We start from the raw sequence: 22,292 nt of genomic DNA, 5'->3' as shown, positions 1-22,292 counted from the left end.
CTTCCTGCTCTCCTCTTACTCTCAAGTTTGAAACCATATGGTTGCATGATGCAGGAGTGATTTGATGCCCAAACTAATTTTCCTTGGTATGTTAGTACTATTTCACACAGTTTTAGTCAGGGTGAGTCAGTTCATGCAGTGTTGTGCGGATGAAAAGGACCCTAATGCAGGTAGGAGGTAGGCAGATTAAAACAAAAAATAAACTTTATTACAAAACAAGCTAAAGATGCTGCAGTGGCAGGAAAATCCCAAAAAATATATAATCCCAAAAACACTGATTACATTTGACAGGTAAAATAAACAGAAGAGAAAACTTAGCATGAATGTAGAGACCTGCTGGATACATGTACAGTTCTGCCCTTTTCTTTTTGCATTTCCTTCTTCTTCCTCGGATACTCTCTGAAAACAAAAGCCTGCGAATGTCCTATCTGTCAAGGCACTGCGTTATTTAAAGACACTTTTTAATATTTAATGTGATTAAGAGGGTACAATAACCTACTTAGAGGTAGCCCTTTTAGTTTCTAAGTCTGCATCATCCATAGACAGCAGAAATGTTATTGTAAGCAATTATTTGATGAAGCACTCTGGCTGTACTTCATGGTCTAATTTTACTGGCATGTAAGAATATTTACAATACAGGATTTCTCACTATCAACAAAGGATCAAACTGAGACATACAAACAAGATGAACAAAAATGGGATTCTTTTTAGTCCATCACAAACTCAGCTGTGGCAGCAGGTTGTCCAGCAAAATACATTTCAACTGAAAGTCTCACAGTCAGCATTTTTCCAACTACATCAGATGGTTTTCACAAGCTGGTTGGTCTGGATTAAATATATGAAAAAAACATGTTGTCATTATGTTCAAAGACTCATACTGTAGTACTGTGTATCACCTTGAGTACTATGGTTGTTACTAAATGATGATCTGTCACAGCTCTTTGTCTTCAGAAACAAGAGCTACATTTTTTCATAGGTTAAACATATACATCAGAACAAAGCTTTCCAGATCATTTCAATTTTTAGATTTTCCTTTTTTTTTTTTTTAATTTATTGAAAAGTTTGATTATAGTGTCAACAAACATTTGGAAAGTCTGTCTCAAAGTCTGCAATAATAGTCAAATTCTTTGAATATTTGATTTCTCCAGAAGGCAACCTCTTCTGTCACGAAGCAGTTAAATAAGAGTGAATAATAGATGCATTATTAGAAGTAGAAATTCCCCACCACTTCAAAATGTAAGTAGGTTCAGCTGTAAGTGAACATGGTGGCGAGGCAACTGTTTTGTTGTTAGTTCAAGCTGCTGCACTTAGTTCAGTGCAAAACTCGACAGGCACTGTGGGTAGTTCAGTGGCCATTCAGCAGAGCTCTCAGCTTATGACTGGAGTTGATGTGGATTTTGCAGTTTTTCAGTAAGCCTTTAATCCAGTCCAATTGCACAGCAAAATGACAGATGGTCACAAAACAGAAAATTTTGTTGTTAATTAAGATCAAATCCGTGAAACCAATTTTTTCTTTCTGTGCTATCCAGCACAACTTTCACATTTTCATGTGGGACATGTAGCTCTTGTGTCTAGCATGTTTTGTGTGTTTATCTGAGGAAGCAGGACTCAGCAGCAAGGAATTGAGGTAGAGGATATTTGAATACATTACATAAATTTCTTTTTTTTTTTCTTCTTCTTTTTTTTTTAAGCACAGAGCCTCGCTTCAAAAACACTGTGTCCAGACAGGCAGCATCACCCAGGTTAGATTTACAGTAGTAACAATCAAGATGAGAAAATAATTTAAAGAGAATAGCATCAAGGAGGATATCAAGCCACTTCCAGGTGTGATCGACAACAAAGTCAAAGATATGCAGGGTTCGCAGCAACTTAAAGACCTGAGAAGAGTCAAACTGAAGCATATATTTAGGACAGGGTAACAGGAATACAGCCAATACTTTTGTATTGGCTGCATTAAGAAACAGGAGTGTGAAAGTCAAGAGATGAGCTAGGATCTCATGAATAATGAAGATCAGATAACCTGTGAAGATATAACAGGCTCCTTGACAGCTGAAGGCCCAGAGAGACCGGAGTGAAAGCGAACAGAGGAGACAGTAGGCAGAGACAAGCACACATCCTGGATGCCTGTGTGCTTCCAGAAAATACAGTTCGAGTTAATGATGAAGCGGTTTTCAAACAGTTTAAAACAGCATGTATTCCATGTTGACGAAACAACATGGAATACATGTACTCGGCACTTTAGATCAATTGAAACTGAGACTGATCTACTAGGATTTAGCATCAACAGGTGCAGGACTTTATAGAGGAATTGGTATCAATTTGAAATAAATGTTATGTTTTTATTTAAAAAAAATTAACTGGGTGTTTCTACTAACATCTGCAAGTAGACAAGAGCCTACTATGGTCTCCAGAAAATCACTGCAACAATATAATTTCTCTTTGGGATGAATGAAGTGTTTTCCCGTTTCATTTCATAATGTGAAATGGCCTCCCACTCATTCAGTGGGAGGCCTCACATAAGGTGCACCCCCCTGATGCGAGGCCTCTCACTGATAACTGTGTATCCAGCTATTTGCTTTGACTACACGAATATGTGCACCGACTTCTTTCTTAATGTGCAGAACACATCATTCTGTAAATGCTGAGCGACTTGGATTTATTGTCTACTTCAAGCGCCTAATTTTCACCAAATGATTTCCACAGTTGAGTTTCTGTGTGCCAGCAAAATGATCTAAACAGCGAGTAAGAGTCTGATATCAGCAAGGTGGAGGACAGTCGGAACAAACTCTGTAGTTTCCTGACAGTTTTAGTAACTATGAGGAAAGAGAGCGGCATCCTGTTCTGAGAGTGGAGAGCAGCTTAAAGGGATAGTTCGCCTCTTTTGACATGAAGCTGTAATGACATCCCATATTAGCAATATCATTTATGAACATTTTCTTACCCCCTGCTGCGTCCTGTGAGCCGAGTTCCAGCCTAGTTTTGGCATTGACGAAGGTAGTCCGGCTAGTTGGCTGGGGCCACAAAAATAAAGCGTTTTGTTTCTCAAAATAATATGAGTTCAAAAGAGTAATACATTTGCATCACAAAAATCGTTTATCCAGAAAACGTCAGACCTCACAATCGCCTCACAATTTTTTCTACCTTCATATCAATGTGTGCAGCCACCTGACGATAGCCGCACCTGTTACGGTGTTTACTGCTCGGAAGCAGGGGACTGCTCGGTCTGCACGGTCTATACAGCCCGTAGTGATACCAGCCAACTAGCTGGACTACCTTCGTCAACGCCAAAACGAGGCTGGAACTCGGCTCACAGGACGGGGGTAAGTCAAATTTAATAAATGATATTGCTAGTCTGGGATGTCATACAGCTTCATGTCAAAAGAGGCGAACTATCCCTTTAAAAGCAATTGAAAAATGTATGACCAAGAGCAGTGGCGATGGCTGTTCCAACATGTTCCCACTGCTCTACAACTCTAATTCCATAAAAAAAGGTTAGGACACCGTCACAGATGTCTGAAAGAAAATGGACAAAATGCAAATCTCAAACCAAAATTTTATTCACAACAGATTCAATATTCAAAACCTATTTTCAAAGTTTTCAGGTGTACACCAACGGCTCCAAATGGATCGTGATGTTGGTCATTTGTTTAAGAAGCTGGATGATGAAATGTTTACCAATGTACCTCTGGTAAAAAAATATTAGTTACTGCTGCTTTTACAATGAGATTCAAATGAACATTATTCTTTCTATTTATTAATCTAATGTACCTCCAGATTACATGAAATAACCTCGACTTTGGAAACTTATGGTGACAAAAGTATTGCTCCTTGTAGTGATTCTTTTATTAATGCCATCTGTTTTCACAGCAGTCTTAAACTAACGCTAAAAGCACTTCAGTAACAGGTTGCGGTTTGTGGAGCACAACTCGAGCAAACGCATTACTTTATACAGCTTTATGTGGTCTCACAACAGAAAGAGTATTTACCTCCAGCGCCCATAGTCGGTCTTAGCATTGGATGCAATAACAATTAGCCTCACAAAGTATCAGAGCTGACTCTATCCACAAGAATGCGTTTAGCCTTTGACAAACATTCGGCAAATAAGCTGTTTTTTAAGATGATGCTGTATGTGTGAGTCACTGAGTGCAGCCAACCTGAAAAGCATGCAGCAATTTAGTCATTACATCACTTCTGGTGCCTCTTTTTGCTTCAAAATCTATACAGGGAAGCCAAAACGATTTATAGTGATGTCTGTTTTATTTTCATGTCAATATCTAATAATAACTGCTTCTTACACATAACATAATAAGTATTAAAAAAAAAGGGGGGGGGGCATAAAGATTTTGCATTAGTAAGAAATACATCCCAAACGGCTCATCATGTAAACATGATATCTCAGCACAAGAAAAAACAAACAAACAAAAAAAAAAAAAACCTTACTGATACATTTCATGGAGCATGAGGCTTCTCAACTCTTAAGTTTAACGCTGGATCATCAGTGCTGTGTTTTGCTTGTTCTATTCTGATCCCACATGTCCAAAGAGAAACAACTCAGATGTATATTTTAGCCTTTTGGCCAATCAAAAGTTAGTGTTTACCCTCAGAATATAGTTGTTGATTTCATTCAATGAACACGAGACTTGAACTTACTTTGAGTCAAAAGTGCGCACATTCACTGAAACTTCAGTCCATAATATCATAGAAGGGGTCGCTGCGTTAGATTTTTTTGATCAATGGTGAATGCTAAACATGATAGACCAAGTTCTTTTTCCTTTTTCCACCCCATCACACCATGTGAGCATGGTTGCATTTGGCCCCACAGATGAAACGTGTCTGTGTGTAAAGGCAGTTCAGCACCGTGTTCCCACAGTCCTTCACAAAGCAGAAAATTAACCCTTTACCATCCTGGTCTGGTTTGCTGTTCACACTGGCATATTCTGTCATCGATCAAACAGATGCGGGATAACGATGAGGTCACATCCTTATAGGATGAATTCTCTGCTCTAGATTTTGCTTATGGGACTCCCTAGCCTGAAAAACAATGCTGTTTGTTGGGATAAGTGTGATCCTTTGATTCAAGTACGCTGCAGAGCTGTCACAAAGAATTTGTGATATATAAAGCTAAAACAACATTATATGTTGCATACACAGATGAAGATATGCTCAAGGAAATTGTGGTTCTGATGTCTGTATAATGAGAAGAATGAGGTAAGCTTAAATATAAAATAAAGATACATATATAATAAAGAATCAGGCACTTTATTTTTGTATTTTTGTCTTTGGTACTTGCTGCGTTCAAGTGAAACACAACAGAGTTTGCTAGAAAGTGGATTCTGCATTAACGGAGAAATCGTACCAGGTTCATTTGATCCAAATCAAACCTTTTAAGTCTGAACATTACTACGACTTCCTCCTTAAGGAGAAATCCAGCGTGCCCAGGAACTTCAGATTTTGTTGCCGCTACACCATAACAGAGGGAAACGTTTCAAAGTCTCACTGTTTTTCACAAAGAGTACAGTTACACCATCTACAATACATCATAAACAGGAAAGCATCATGATGGCGGCCTCAACCTTTGGCCATACAAACATCTGTGTGCAAACTAGTAAAGTGATTTTGGGAATCTGGAACGCAGCATTTGATTTTGTGATTTACAGTCATCACTGGAATGGTGGGAGTGGGATCAATCTCTTTGGCCAAAAAGAAAAGAAAAGAAAAAGAGAAATGGAAAATGTGCTTGTTCTGTACATGATGCACGTTAACATCAGTGATTCAGTCTTCCTTTTTGAGGTTTTGATGGAAAGACCATGAAAGGTGGTGCTTCTTGTGATTTAGAAAAAAAGGGAGAAAAAAAAGAAAGAAAAAAAAGAGCTTTAGGAAGCGTTTTCTTCATTTTCCTGCTCGATGGGCTCTCCTTTCTGAGACAGAAGGAATGACTCCCACACAGCCATACACTGAAAGAAAGAAAGAAAGAAAGAAAGAAAGCCATGTCATTATTTTGATTATTACATGTAACATGATGAGCCAAGAAAATGTCCGCCCATGCCTACCATGTTCCCTTAAAAGGTCTTACACCAAGGCATCAACCACAAATGCTTTAGGCAGCGGGAAATCCAATTATACACCTCCTGTGGAATTTCTACTTTTTTGTTGCCATGAGAAATGGCATTTAAAAAAGAAAAGAAAAAACACACACACCTGCCACCTTGAATTTCTTAAAGATTTTTAATTGTGAGGAGTAAGTAAAAACTGAAGGGACCCAGGGACAAAAGGTTCTAAACATTCTGGTGTTTCTTATTGCAACAGAGAGCACTTTTGGATTTCCATGCCAACACTTTCTCATGTGATCCGTTTCTTTCTCTAACTCTTGCCATTTCATCACCAGAGGTGCCCCACATTTCACAGTCTGCGTGTGTCTGTGTGTTGCAGAGGAATCGACCCTTTTATGCCATAAAGGCAGTTGTTCAGATGGCCGGAGAGACAGAAAACTATGCAGCCAGAGAGTGAAAAATTACAGGCACACAACAAACATAAACAGCCTATCTGTGAGCATGGCTTCCACCCTGTCAGAGCACATCACTTAAATTGCAGTTCCATTTTGTTTGTTTTTTCCAAGACAATAAATTCAGGAGGAAAATTGTCTAACATGGTCAAACTGAACTTCAGTAGAAAGATGGTTGGCATAATTCAAATTAGCTCAAAATTGACATGTTTCTTTTACCAGTTGAATTTTTGACATTAATGTGGTGGTTAGACCCCCATTTCAGTTTGATTCCCAAGAGACACAAGAACCTCCAACAACACATCAATGTAACCGTCATCGAGCGCACGTAAATGACATCACGGGGCTCCAGAGTGAGATACAAATCCCTAACTTTCTTCCACGGTTGCACCAGTGAGCAAAACATTTAGTAAGTGTGTGCATGGAACAGATTACTGCACAATTATATGCATCTCTGGAAGCATCAAGTCGTTCTGTTTTATCAGATTCACTTGTTTGGTTTGGGTTACCATATTCTATTAGGGTTGAATACATTCTTTTACTCAGCCTTGTTCTCAATTAGATCAAGTTGGTTGAACACATTTTATATCAGTTGTTGAATGAACTAGTACAGGTTTTATGACGTTCACTCATATCAGTCCTGTTGTTTCACTTACACAGCAACAGAGACTAAAGACAAGATTCAATTTTGTTCCAGCAAATATTATGTTGACCCAAGTCATACATATCAAATGGATACGATAACATTACTTAAAACTGAAAAAAAAAAACATACAATTGTGTGGAAATCCTTGTTTATCTATGTTCAATTAATAAGTTCATATTTGAGTGTAGGTCACTTTCTGGGAGAAACATGTGCCAGAAACTGGATCAAATTCAAACAAATGCTCGCCACTGGTGACTCGAGATGAAAAGAAGAGTCAATAGTGTTTCCGTTAAGAAGAATGTGGTGCAGCCTGTTACGTATATTCTCGATTCAAGCTCTAAAAGCTCCAGGGTAGACCGCACAGCATCAGCGGTTTTAAGTGTTATTCAATCCGTCAACGTGTCGCTATCATGATGGGACGCTGTTAGCCTGGCCAAGAAGCGGAGGCAGCACAAGACTCAAAGCCAGAACCATCTGAAGACAAAAATGTTCAAAATAGATGCATTTCTGAGTGACCGGTGAGCCAACATAAAATGACCAATGTGATGCACTGCATCTATTGTAAAGAAATCAGTCAAAGCTTCACCACTAAGAACTGACACAATGAAAAATATATATCTTAAAGACACACTGTGTCTGTTGGGACAGCTGTCCAACCAACAAAGTGCGCTCTCTCCACTGCATTTTTGCATCAAGACACTTGAAGCAGTGATCATGATAATTAAACACAACGCTGCTTAGGATATTTTTTATGACAATTTAAAAGTCACAAGTCATCCTTTTGAAAAAGAATGGGTAATTGCTGTAGAACCCTGAATGATGGACAATTATCAAGCAAACAAGCTCAAACACGTTTCTACCTTATGATGCACCCAAGACCAACAAAGAAGATTTAGAAGTACCGTCTGTGTGTCCAAACTCTGATTCATGCGAGTCATCTGGCCTGTAGTTTAGGAGCAACATTGCCAATTTAGTTTTTTTTTTTAATTCAATTTAAAAACATTAACATTTCATTGTTCAACTGGCAAGAATGTCTGAACTGGTTTCTCTACAACACAATGTCATTGCTGTCAGCCCCAAATGTTTTATTTGGAGAATCACATTAAATTCTTATAACTTTGTTATGTTTGCCTTTTTTTAAGCCTCAAGAACCAAAGCACCAGAGATCTGTGTCTAACACAGCTGACTTAGAGGCACTAAATTTGTCCAGGATTTAACATGCTGTCAACTTAAGCAAATCCTTCTTTTAGGAAGACTACAAAGAAAGCAAGAGACAAGGAAATTGCTGAGCGATAATGTGACAACAGCAGAAAGTGCTGGTACCAAAACATTGAATAATTCAAAGTGTTTTTTTTTTGCTAACTGGACAGTCTAGAGGTGCTGGACAACAGAGCCACTACTTCAAGGATATACGCCAATTACTTTTAACAGGTGACACTGCTGAATATCTATATTCCAATCAGAACTAGGCTGCTTTATTCCAAATACACTGCGCGGGTGTCCATTAGAACAATTACCAAAATAGTGTCATGTCCAAATCCCCTGCAGACTCCCTGTTGCTATGAGGTAACCATGGCAATGCTGAGGCTCTGTCATCCTTAATGAAGGCAGAGCAGATCACTTGGTGCATCATAATACTGCATCGACTGCATTGTCGGTATCATGTGGACCAGGGGAGAAGCCCTTGCTCTGTAAAAAGGTAGAAACCAGTGCCGTGATCGACTCATCTACAAGCTCATAGTTCCATCTCAGCATGAACTATCCGCACAATCATGGTTATATGACTTTTTCATTAACTGTTACAAGGCTTATAATACTAACTGTGGTTTAAAAATGAACAGGGGTAAATTGTTAATCAGTTGTTTTTATGAAAAATAATCAACGACTGAAATTTTATAGCAGTGACAGCCCTACTTACTGTCCAATCTTTGCCAGCCTGGCATGGATCCATGGGATCAGGAATGGAGAGCCTGACATCACAGCTGGGGTGATTCTATTTTCAGCTTGAAGCCACTATCTAGCAGCATGAACCATAATCACAGAGGATACGGCCAAACATGAGGAGAAGTCTATACTTCCAATAAAGAAATGAAAAGTTATTTTTGTAGTGGGACAATGAATGAAGACAAAGCCATTACCTTTAAGAATGACTCAGGAATACACTCAGGATTTAACCTAAATACTGAATGTTGGTCAGACTGGACATGGTAGTCCTTGGTTAGCAGCTTTCTCTGAGCATACATCTATTCCTATTTGGTTACTTTGTGCCCTTTCTGTCTCAAACTCTATATTCCCCCCATCACTTTGGGTAGAATTTCATTTAACTCATAATAAAGTCTGATGACAGTTAGAAGAACCTGCTGTTAGGGTAATGCAATCAAATGCGTTGGTCACACTGGTGTGGTGCATCACTGCTTAGCTGTAGTTTAATCTCTAATGAGCTGAAATTTAATGCCAAAGAAAGACAAACAAGGAAGTAACACTCCTGTAAAGTAAGGGTACATCAGTAGCACCTACTGCCTGTTCCCCACTCATTAAAACCACTGGATTCCTTTAAAAAAAAAAAAAAAGGGAAAAGAAAGAAATCCTACAAATGTGACAAATGTTTCTGCATACTGGTGCATACTTTTCCTCACAATCTCACCAGCACATCGTCTCCTCCATTCTTTCCCTGTAGCACACCTATGCAGTATAAAACCCTCCCAGGTGCAAGCGTCTTATTAGATTCCCATAGGCCAGCTCTCATTGCACCACACCAATAAATCATTTACAGGCCCAGCGGCTACAGAAGTCCACATCTTAACCTAAGTGAGAATATGAGCACATAGCACAGAGTTAACCTATTCTTTAGAACCACTTCTAAGGCTACAGCCACACTGATACATTTGTGAGTCATTTTCTTAACTTCAGTGTTGTGTCTTAGTTGTTCTTCATGTTGTGGTGCTTGGTATAAGCAACTACTACTTCAGGATCATCGGAGCTTTACTGGAGAATGGGGCAATCTTTGGCTCCCTCTACAGTTGCAGAATATTAGACATAAAATATGTGGCTTTGCTGATCACTGCCTGAATTTACATACCTTCCCTTGAGTCATTCAGGTCTGGAGAGCTTTCCTGGCCCCTCCCTCAAACTCAGATCTGCAAGACTTCTTTTATTGAATATTGTGACGTTGACACTATAAATCACCCTTTTCTGGATTCTGTTTTCATCCGTTTTAACAACATGAAAGTGATATTTTGTTTGTATAGCATTACTTATGAATAGTGCATTTTTTTCCAACAGTAGACAGCAGTCAGAGTGATTTTCTATTTATAGAATTACATATATGTATATCTATATAAATAATTACAGGCTTTCCACAATACGGTTATATAAAGTTATAAAGTTATAATGTTAAAGTTGTGCTATAAAGTTAGCACAACAGTATCTGTGATCATCTGAAATTCCAAAGCATCTTTTGCCAGCAGGTTAAATTAGGGGTTAACCACAGTGACCGGAGTGAGAGGTGAATTCAATTATGCAAAGGCGAACTTCAGCCAAGTTACAGAATTAACTCACGGACAACTGATAGAAGTAGGATTCTCTGGAGCAGTGGTTACCAAATTGGAGGCCTAGGGGTGTGCCAAAGACCAATAGGGAGAGCGTGACTCCACATGATCCACTTTTTAGTAGAGTAGAGGGATTTTAGGGGTAAAAAAGTTGGGAACCACTGCTTAATGTTAATTCCAGGCTTTTATTTCTAATTAACAAAACACTTGTATAACCCATTTCTCCTTTGTTAGAAATGAACAAACACAGTAAGAATAACCGATTTAAAGATAATTCTAGAACATAACTAAATGTGTAAATTCCTTCATTAACTGTACATTAACTTCATTCTGTTGATTAGACGCACGAAAAGTCCATTCAGAAAGGCCACGGCCAACAAGCAGGCGAAAGCTCAAACACTGAGGAGGGGTAACAGTACGTACAAAGTGCAGCCCAAGTTGAATTCACAAAATGTACGTGTGCAGCTGGAACAAATGCATTTTGGTTTTGGTTCCATTCCTTTGAAGAACATGTTTATTTAGAACTCAGCATGCTGTCGTAAGCACACTCTACAGCAGGGATGGGCAACTGGCGGCCCGGGGGCCACACACGGCCCTCGTCCTCACTCAGTATGGCCCGCAAATAGATCAATAATAATTTAATAATTAAAAAAAAAATGTAATTATACTGTTGACCGATAGAGGGAGCGCCATATGCAAACAATAGCGGGTCCCGGGCCGCTTTCCGCAACAGCGAATAGGAAAGTCAAGAGCCATGGCCACTAGCAGTGGCAAAAAGAGAAAACTTGACCGAGAAAATCGCATTTTTCAGCCAAAATGGGAAGAAGAGTACCTCTTCACCGAATTCAAAGGAAAACCAATGGAAAACAGATATAAATTCATATAAAATGTGTTCTTATTGAGAATCATTTGTAGCGTCTTTCATATCCAATTATTCGAAGTGCGTGGTCATGTGGCCCTCCAATGATAGTGCTGAAAAAATGTTGGCCCTCTTTATCATGGAAGTTGCCCATCCCTGCTCTACAGGGATGTGTTTCATCATCACACCAATGGAATTAAGTGAAAGCTGACTTGCTTATAGTCACTTTTAATCATTCTATTTGAACGAGCATGTCAAAACAGTTTTGATTTGTATTGACTATGAGGACCTGGCAAATAACAGAAAGTACTTAAAAGTCCAGCAGTTATGAATCCTCGAACACTAATTTGTTCCCCTCATTCAGTGAATGGTTATCTATGAATAAGCTAAACTGTCCCTGCCTATATCTTCCCCCATGACATGAAAATTGGGGTAACTCATCCCCAAGATAAATTCCTATACAAGATTTCATCTAAGATGAAGTATAAGAATATGACTTTCTACAAGATTAGAAACGCAGCGCTTGCAGGCTGGCCGGCTCCTGGCTTACTCAGCCCAGCTGTGGCTCTTCCAGCTAGCGACCGTCATGGCGTGCAGCTCTCCCAGCTGGCATGGCTGCGGGCTGAAAGCCACTCACTCTTGGCAGAGACCCATGGATCCTCACTTGGCTTTGCTTTAATGGTATTTTCCACTTAACTTGTGCCAACTTCTCCATTCAGTTGCACTAGTTTTTCATATCATCAGTTCCTCACAGTGCATGCAAAAAACACCAACACAGCAAGTTGTCAGAACTAGCTCTTAAACCATTTGAACATACGTGCCATTGTACGTGCAAAGGTACACTCAAACAAAAAAGGTAGAAAAGTGAGAGAACTCATCCATATGTTAATACCAAACAAGTCAACCACATGCAGAACTCATGTTAAGAGCCCTCACTCTTCTTCTGCTGCTGACTGGTAATGGTATTTCAATTTCCACATTCATTATCTTTGAGAACGGAATCTTCTGTGGGTTATTTTGCATCTTTGACATTCAACCTCAACATAGCAGCCACACAAAGTGGCCAAAGTTTGGCGAGTAAAGGATGACTAGATTTCCAAAAGGCACCGAGTTAAAGACGACACTTTCATCTAATCATTTGTGTTCCCATATTGCAATCTGCTACCTGTTGGTTTCCTTTTTGGCTTTGTATGAACTGTATTCATTGGAATTCTATTTAATTCATTGCATTTGACTATTTGATTATTATTTTAAAACAGCAAGTTGGACTGTAATTGGCTTTTAATTGGACTATATCTTTGAAGTGTCTTGGGATGACATTTGTTGCGATTTGCCACTGTATAAACAAAACTGAATTGAATTGACTGTAATATTTCACACATTCAAAATAATAAACAAGTAAAAAAGGTTTGGGACCTATTAAACACCATTTTTGGTGTGTACCACAGCTTGTAAAAACTTTGTGTAACTTTCTCTCCTTTAAAGCCTGATTTTATTCTTCCTAAAGAGGATTGTTGTTCCATAAGCTTCTCACTGAGATGGAGGTTTTCCTCCATGCATGTGTTTTAAGCTCAGGCCAAAAATAGTATTCCTTTACTTCCAAAGGAACGGTTTCGAGAATGCACCAGACGTCATCGATTGTTCTTTTCTTGACATTTGAATTTTTGCGGTGAAGGCAAAGGAAAACTTTTTTATGCTGACTCTTTCATTAAGGTCATACTTGTGCAGAGTTCACTGCACAGTAAAACAGTGAATAACAAACTCATGGCTACTGATGGTTGGAACAATGTTTGAAAACCCAGAACATCTTTAAAGCAAGACAATTTGCATCATATAGGCTTTCCATTTGTTTACTGACTTTCATTCATGTGCACAATAGAACCCTTTAACTGTATGCCAACTCAAATACTCACAGAGAGATCAGTTTTGAAATGCATGCCCACACTTTTGCCCACTACAGTGACAGACACTTTGGTCTAATGAAATATCACATTTTAAGTATTTAAATAAATAAAAGAAGTGCCCCTGAACAGGCTGATGAGGTGAAATGAAAGGAGAAATGAAACAAGAATGCTGCTGCCCTCTGCTGGCAGATATTCAGACTCCAGGATAAAAAAAATACAGCCAAAGCAGCTGATGCAGGTTATTGTAATAACTGCAAACTTGGAATCCAGGATGACAAGGACAAACCCCCCCCCCACAATTTAATGGAGTAAATAATAGCTAGTGGGAGAGCTCAATTGTTTTATTGTCCCCCTGCTGTACTGCAACATGCTCTCCTTCCAGATGACTTCATTGTGCCGTTTCTCATTGTGTAATTTCCTGCTGTCTCCGCTGTGCTGCCTGCTCATTAATCTGAATATAGGAACTATCCTCGACATTACAACTTGCACTTCTCTTCTTCACACGTTTTTTTTCTCCTCCGTGTTCAGGATATCTGCACTCAGATTAGATCTCCTCGCTCAGTTATAAAAAATAAAGAGGTCAGAAGCCTGCACACACAGTACACATCAAACAAATGGTAGCCAAGATGAAAAATAAATTAATGAGGTTTTCTGGAATATTTATGAGATGGTGTTTGATATTGTGTCAAATATCATCTCATGGTCTCCCATGCAAACTTTTGCATAGGAGACTACTAGAGCTTGGTGTTAGTTGCTGCCACTTGCTTACTTACGTGTAAAAGCTGAAGGCTGACATGATGATAGAGAAAAGGTTAAGATTAATGGAAAGTGATGAATATCCGTACATGACAGACAGCAGGATCTGCTGGTTTGTAAGAGACTGTGTTCTCACAAGCTTTTGTTTCTGTCAATTTTCCCCTGTCTGCAGTCTTTAAATTTTGATTTTCTTTTTAGCAGGGTTATCGTGTTAACAGTTGTTACAAATAACTCTTCTGCTGTTGTGAGTCTTCTTCACTCACACTGAAGATTTACTGTGATGATAACATCTTTCTGTGGCGGTCACTGTCATGTAATGCTGTGTCAATGCACATTTAGGTCATAAATATGAGACCGATCAGCTGGTTACCAGTTCTGGTCCGACTGACCAAAAGTCAATCAGTTGGTGAATTTATAAAAATTTCTAATAGCGAGACAAAGTTCATAGATGCTTGGTGGAAAGGGATTCATAGAACCAGAAGAAGGCTATTCAGTACCCATTACATAAGTCTTCGGGCAGAGCTTTAACCTTCCTCACAGCATTCCTTATTCTTTAATATGAATCTTGAGCTCACCTTCTCATAATACTCAATATTCCTCTCTGCAGTAGTAACAAACGCTGATCGGAGATCAATTCTCATGCCGTTCTTCCATTGGGACCAGTCTCCTTGCAAGGAGTTGTTGGCCAGCTCCACCCGGTCAGCCAGATCATCCACCTCCTCCTGCAGCTGCAAACCAAGCACACAAAGCATCACTAAATATTGCCAGAGCAGGCATCGTACTTGAGTTTAGTCAAACAAATCTTAAATAAATGAAAATAATAAAATAATACTAACGAAACAAATGAAATATTGTAGCTTTTTTAATACAAACTCGGGGGACATCATTGGAATTTTTGCTGTTACGGTGACAGGTGGGATAAAGATTTTGTTCAAGTCAAAAGATAAAAAAAATTGAGGTTTATAAATAACAGGATGTAACGTTAAGAATACCTACAAAATAACTTTGACATTGTTTGGCCTCATACAGATGTAGAGGGGACATGAATGTAGAGAAAATCAGAATTGCATACATAGAGAATGGATGGAAAGAGAGACCCTGTTTAATAAGAGTTACCATCCAACAGAACAGCAAAGTCTAACCAAACTGTGTAGTGTGAGTGATTTGATTTGAGGTGTTCTCAGTTGAAAAGTCAGCATTTAGTTACAATTGTGTTTTTCATCACGTTGAGTTTGAGTCATGCACTTCATTCCACAAGTGAGATTATTGTTCCGCATTCTGTTCTTACCAACAATTATCAGCTTTGAATACCGATGATGTTCCTGATCAGGGGGGGGACACTTTCATCAAAAAACGTGTGAATTAAAGTTCCACTTACAGTCTTTTTTTTTTTTAATAGCTCGTACTCTAAAGATTTTCCAAAATGGTCTATCAGAGGGAAACTGCTGTCCCATCGAGCAGAATAATTATAATGTTTCCCCACCGTGCGTTCTCTGTTGGTTGTTCCATTATTATAGTATTCATTCATTCATATATTTACTTTGTAAAGCTTACTTCACATTAAGCCTTGAAGAACGCTGCTGATGTGGCACCCTGCTCTGATAGGGGACATAATTTGACAAATGATGCCAGGCAACAGAGGAGGAAGATACTAAATATGCATTCCCTATGTGGACTGGAGCAAAGCTCAACAAGAAGACTAATGAACAGCAAAAAACCCCAATAAAGTCATCCTCGATGAGGCACAAGTCTGACAAGATTCTTGAGATCCCCATCACTAAGAAAACCAGCTCACATGAGTTCACATATAATAAAAATATCCATTAGTAGCCTCATAATTATTAGAGTAGCACTGCACATTAAATAATATTGAATAGCTTGCGAATTGCTGCATGAATCCAACTGATTACCCAATAAATCAAAACTCTTACTGGATGCAACACTAATTATCAAGAGAAAGAATAAAAAAAGAGCCCAGGGTGCAGAGATAATCAGATGTGTTCATGCTGTTGGATACAGCTGAATTCACTGAGGCTGTGCAGGGATTAGCCGTCTGACATTTAGTCTGAAAGATGGCATTTACTCAAGTTCCATAAACAAAGCATGACTTAACTCGGGTTTATACACAGCATGCATACACACACAAACACGGGGGCATCTCAGCAGCTAGCTTGTTACTGCTATGATATTGATCTAGGCATCATGTTCAGGCTGTGCCTGAATATCATACAGAGTGGTGTGTGTGTGCGTGTGTGTGTGTGTTGGGGGTTGTGGTAAGAAGTCCTACAAGTGTATTTATGAGTCTAATTATCAATAATATTCTGTATTTGATCATAAACACTGAGATTAAATGGGTTACAAGTACAATGGTCCACATTTTTTTTTTTTTTTTTTATATTTTTATTGTGACTTTTTTATATTTATAATACCAAGTAATAAAACAATACAATGCAATCAGTATCATTGTGACGGGGTGCCTTTTTAAGGCCTTTTAAACCTGAGTGTGGCAAACATTTATTTATATGGAACAGAACTCAAATGAGAAATCTTTGCTGAATAAACTAAACACAGGGACTCAAAAAAATCTAGAAAAGGGGCTCAAAATGAACCAGGTACCCCAGAGGTTGCAGAGAGGCCCCATGTTACAACATAACCTTTGATGCTTTTGTGTGAGCCCCCAAATCGTTTGCTGCATTTTTTTGTTTCCTCTGACCTCTATCAGTCTGTTTAATGGCGAGTGGCGAATCGCCATGACTTGTGGAGTCCCCCAGGGGTCAATTCTTGGACCTCTTTTGTTTAACTTGTATATGCTCCCTTTGGGTCAGATATTACAGAACTTTAACATCAATTATCACAGTTATGCAGACGATACACAACTTTATGTTTCTCTGTCACCTGACGACTGCAGTCCAGCAGACGTACTGTGTCAGTGTCTGGAGGAAGTACACACCTGGATGAGAGAGAATTTTCTACAATTAAATGAAGACAAAACTGAGATCATTCTGTTTGGTAGCAAAGAGAAGAGGGTCAGCATTGGTAAATATCTTGAGACTCAGCCCCTTACAATCACTGACCAAGTTCGTAACCTCGGAGTGTTGATAGACTCAGATCTGACTTTCAGCAGCCACATCAAAGCTGTCACCAAGGCAGCTTTTTACCATCTCAGAAACATCAATAGAATTAAAGGTTTCCTCTCCCAAAAAGACCAGGAGAAACTCATCCATGCATTCATCTCCAGTAGACTCGATTACTGTAATGGTCTTTTAAAGGGATAGTTCGCCTCTTTTGACAGGACTACCTTCGTCAACGCCAAACCGAGGCTGGAACTCGGCTCACAGGACGCAGTGGGGGGTAAGTCAATGTTCATAAACGATATTGCTAATATGGGATGTAATACAGCTTCATGTCAAAAGAGGCGAACTATCCCTTTAAGAAAAATATGAAACTGAAACCCGACTGCGTGCTAAATCTGAGCAACAGTGCCTCCTTCTGGCTGCTTCTGCTGAAGACTGACTCAATGACACCCTGCTCTCCAGCAAAGGTCATTGGCCATATCTTATTGATCAGTGCAGTTCTTCATTACTTCCCATTGCTGAAACTTTTGAATGAGTGTTCATATCTTTGCTCGACTGTAATCCATATTTGATAGAAATATAAACTGATGGTGATGCTGTGACACATGCACTGCAACAATCATGCCTGATGTGTGCCTTCCACATTTTACTTAAACTAATTAGATGAGTCATGCCTCGGTGTTATCTGAGCTGACAACCATAGGGACCAGGTCTAAAACTACAATTCCAGTCAGCTATTTGTTGGTCATGGCATAAAAGACCTGTTCTGTATATCAAGAGGGAATCATAAATGAATAAGTCTAAAAGAAGGTCTGCTTGGATGTGCATTGGACAGAAACCAACATCAGATGAAAACGAAACAACCTACTGTCACCAAACTTAATAGCTGAACTGTTTGGAACTGTTTTGAAGCTGGTTCAAAAAGTTGAACAAACTCCAGATTTCAGTCACATTTATTTTCCAAGTCTGTCCTTAAACATCATGCATCTCATGTACGGTTTAAGAGTTAGGGGTCTGTATAATAATCCCCCCTGGTCATACTGCCAGTAAAGAAAAACTTTGCCACGATAGTTCCCCTCCACTACGGCGTTATTAGTCTGAGGGAGAGAAACCAAGGGAAGAAATTCATTCTAAGGAAAGAAGTGCCTTTTTCTTTTTTTTTAAACCAAATTCCCACTGTCAGGTAATGTCTCTGCCACTCCTACAGCTCAGCTTCTACCGTCTGTTGAGGAAATGAAAAAATTCCATGCTGAAAACCAAAAGCATTTTGGATGCCCTCTTTTTTGTTTAACTCAGACCAATATTTAATTTAGACTAGAGTGAGCACTGTTGATTTAGTTCCCAATCACCAACAGTGAAATCTCCTTCAGAAGTAAACAGAAACCAATTACCCATTAAGTGTACATACTGTACTTCAGTCAAAAACATGATTTTGCTCCCATGCCTGTATACTCGCAAAAGCATGGTGGCGCAGGCATGATGTACCTGTATGGGAACTTGTGTTCACACTACTGTGTGCGTTTACTGAGTGTTTGTCATAGCTTTTCTGTGGTTGGTGTATCAGAAAACCAAGTATTTTTTAACAAATGGTCCTAGATACTGTCTTTAACTGGCTATCATTAAGAAGTGTTGTTGAGTTATTCAATGATGATCACAATCAGTCTAGAGGGTCAAAACAGCAGAATTACTATTAACTTTGCATCACAAGCCCTTATCTGGAAATGCAAACAGCTTTCCTATTCCTCTAATTATTTCTTACAGATCAACATCATTCTGCCTGAAACATTAATTATCAAGATCTTTATAATAAATCCTCTCATTCAGCTCAGAGGGTGTCCACATTCCTCCAACAGCAAAACCCTGATGGAAACAGTAATAAAGGTGTCAATTTGACATTTCCCTTCTCAGTACTGCAGATCAATTAAATACAAAAATAGGTTGATATGCATCAGAAGCTGGGGGACTGAATTAAAGCTGGTCGATTCTCGCTCTCTGCGTCTCTCCTACACAAACACACACACACCCACCCCACACACATAGCTAATTAAAGTAGAAATACTTTAAGTCTGCGGGGGGAAAATCTCAGGCTGACTTTATAATTAAAACCTAACAGTGATATTGGCTGTGTGACGGGAGTGGGGGGTGGGTACACACCTGCAAATCAAGTGCAAAACAGCTTCGAGTAATGTGTATAAAAATAGCTCTGTCCTTGGCGTGCCCTTTTTTTTTCCGCATTGTGAAGCAAGTTATCATCTAAAAAACATATAGGAGCCTTCATTGTTCCAGGCTTACGGTATGAAATAGTACTGACAGCTCTTATTCCAACTGAACTGTGGACCGACTTCTAGCTGACAAGCCTGGGTATTTAGATAATCCTCTCAGGGAGCCCTTACACCTTCACAATATGAGGCGAGGGTCGCCGAGAGACCCCACTTCATACTTCTTCCTTTTATTACACCTAATCACGACAGATTACTGGAGGACACACAAACAGATCGAGGAAACAGATAAGTGAGTGTGTATCTGTCCATCCATACGAGTGGATGTAAAACAATACTTACTATTTCTTGGTCGGTCTTTCTGGATGCCAGGGCTTCATTCTTTGCTTCATACTCAGCCTGAATGTTGTCTCTCCGTCTCAACACAGCCTAGGGCAAACAAGTTCAAAGTTGCGATTCATAAAATTTGCATTGGCCAATTTTCCAGACATCTTAAGGAGGGCTGCATATCTCTGAACAATCAACTGGTGCAATTTTCCCTTTGGTAGAAAGCTTAAAGACACATCAACATGAACGCCTGGTAAAATCATTCAAACCTCTCTGTCTGTGGAGCGGAAAAGAATCAACGGAAAGAAGTGTTCCTGCTTAAGGTTCTCACCCTTTCATGGAAATCAAATTCTAATAATTCAAAACTCACTTCACTTAATGTGGTTAAAGCTGCTCGCAAATAAGGTTCCATGGCCTAGAAGATTCTGATAAATGTATGTCACAGACATAAAACAATGCTTTTTTGTCAATATTGAGTTAATGTGTTGTAACTAAACTACGAAAGAGGATTGGTATGCGTACACACACCACACACACACATCCAAACTTGAAAAGAAGTCCAAACAGCCAGAACAAGTAGAAACAGCACTGGCTGATGGAAAGAATGCATAGATATCCCGCTGCTTGTCCTCCACTCGCTTCTCCTGCCTGCATCAACTCAACACAAAGGTGTGGAGGTCAGCTGTCAGCTGTGAGCCTCACCTTCAGAGTGTCAGCACAGAGGACATACTCATGCAGGGTGGGGACCAGGCCCTCAGACAGGTGCTGGATCCGTTCCTCCGTTTCCTTACTGCACCGCTCCATGCAGCCGGCAACTCCCTTTAGCGGTTCTGCTAGATTTTCCTCTGACTCGGCCCATTGGGAGTAGGTTGGGTTGTACTGATTCAGCTCATCCAAGTACTCTGGAAGCACAGAATGACGCAATGGATCAAACCCTGCATGAGTCAGCTGGGTCAGAGTCGGATAGATATTAAAGGAATTTATTCATCAAAGAATTAAAAGAATGCCAACATTATTATTATTTATTTTGTCTAACGAAACAAGCACGTGCTTATATGTACACTTACCGGGTTATTGGTTGCTTTAAAAGTGATTTCATTGTAAGTGATGAGGAACTTGCTTTAGTCTAAAGTAAATATTAGTCTGAGTTAAACAAAACAGTGTGGAATGGCTTCATGATGCTCTAACGGTCAGTTTATCACGAGCTTGCCCAATTTTGAGAAACTTGATTTTGGTGCAACTAACATGTTTACATGCATTTATAATATAATAACAATAAAATATAATAAACAAATCCATTTTCTACACCCGCTTAATCCAACTCAGGGTTGCGGAGGAACTGGAGCCTATCCCAGCTGTCAATGGGCGAGAAGCGGGGTACACCCTGGAGAGGTCGCCCATCGGTTGAAATAATACAATAATTAATTGTAAAGTATATTGTAAGCAATTGGAAACTGGAAAAATTTGTTGTTCTAACCATTTCCAAATCATTTCCAGTTGCATTTATTTAATAAATACAGGCTTAAAGTGTAGAATTCCACATATAACTGGATAATTAAAGGGAAAAGCTATTTATGGATAGATGTATCTCTTCTTTTTTGTTTCAAACTTGGCCTCTAAATGTGAGACAAGTTGCTTATACTGTACAAAACCTTCAGAGACATTCTAGATGCTAAGGTGGACACACAAGGAGCTGCTTCAGACAGAGGTCAGAGAAGAGGAACCAACAGAATCACTGGGTTTCTCTCTTGGACCTGTTGCCACGGCAACCCGAACTCGGATAAGGGATGAAGATGGATGGAGAAGCATGAAGTAAGAAACTTTTGAAGTACAATAATGATTTTGCAAGTTTCTCTGGTTTTGCCATCTATGGACCATTGCATAATAGTATCATAATGGACCATAATGGACTGTGTCTGAATAGATCACAACCTAAAACTCAGCATCACAATCTTTTAGCCAATAAGCGACATGTACACAGCTAAGTTGGTTGAACCAAGCGCTGACCCTTGAGGCACAAGACAAATTAAAAGGACCCGTAAGGAAACACCATCTCTAGAGTCACAGCATGTATTGTTAACATTTTCTATAAGAGAAAAAAATCTGACAGCCGTTGCGGTACCTCTCTGTTCCTTGATGATCCTCTGGGTGATTTTGTCCACAGCACAGATTTTGTTACTGAAGTTCTCCACATACTCTTGCATGAGAGTGAACTCCTCTGGCCGGCTCTTCAGGCCTCGTACTGAGTTGGCCATGGCCCTCATCGTGTCCCCCATCCTGCTCAGGAAGCCAGGACCCTGTTTCCGGTGAGACGCCAGATCCTGCAGGACCGCATCATCAAGGCTTCAATTATAAGTGGCTTCAGAACTGACCCATCTTATAGTGCACATGCAAATGATGTACAGTAAAATGACATGAATATATCAAATATCAAAATATATATCAATAATTTATATA

General features: G+C 39.4%; 1 protein-coding gene across 3 annotated transcripts in view; it reads right to left on the bottom strand.

Annotated features, from left to right (window-relative positions):
- Positions 1 to 3,541: 3,541 nt before the first annotated feature.
- Positions 3,542 to 22,292, bottom strand: part of snx7 (sorting nexin 7) — a 33,161-nt gene continuing 14,410 nt past the window's right edge. Inside the window, exons 5-10 of one of the 3 annotated variants that reach the window (XM_075452390.1) lie at positions 21,958 to 22,156; positions 20,538 to 20,737; positions 19,851 to 19,937; positions 14,791 to 14,943; positions 14,233 to 14,248; positions 3,542 to 5,954 (exon numbers count right to left, since the gene is read on the bottom strand). In XM_075452390.1, the coding sequence (XP_075308505.1) occupies positions 5,890 to 5,954; positions 14,233 to 14,248; positions 14,791 to 14,943; positions 19,851 to 19,937; positions 20,538 to 20,737; positions 21,958 to 22,156 (720 nt within the window). In that variant the 3' untranslated portion in view covers positions 3,542 to 5,889. Of the gene's footprint in view, positions 5,955 to 14,232; positions 14,249 to 14,790; positions 14,944 to 17,110; positions 17,166 to 19,850; positions 19,938 to 20,537; positions 20,738 to 21,957; positions 22,157 to 22,292 lie in introns of those variants that run through there. The other 2 variants (XM_075452389.1, XM_075452391.1) reach the window with 2 other exon arrangements.

This window comes from Odontesthes bonariensis, chromosome 20 (assembly GCF_027942865.1).
Source record: "Odontesthes bonariensis isolate fOdoBon6 chromosome 20, fOdoBon6.hap1, whole genome shotgun sequence".
NCBI lineage: Eukaryota > Metazoa > Chordata > Actinopteri > Atheriniformes > Atherinopsidae > Odontesthes > Odontesthes bonariensis.
This window is presented reverse-complemented; position numbering and strand designations above follow the sequence as displayed.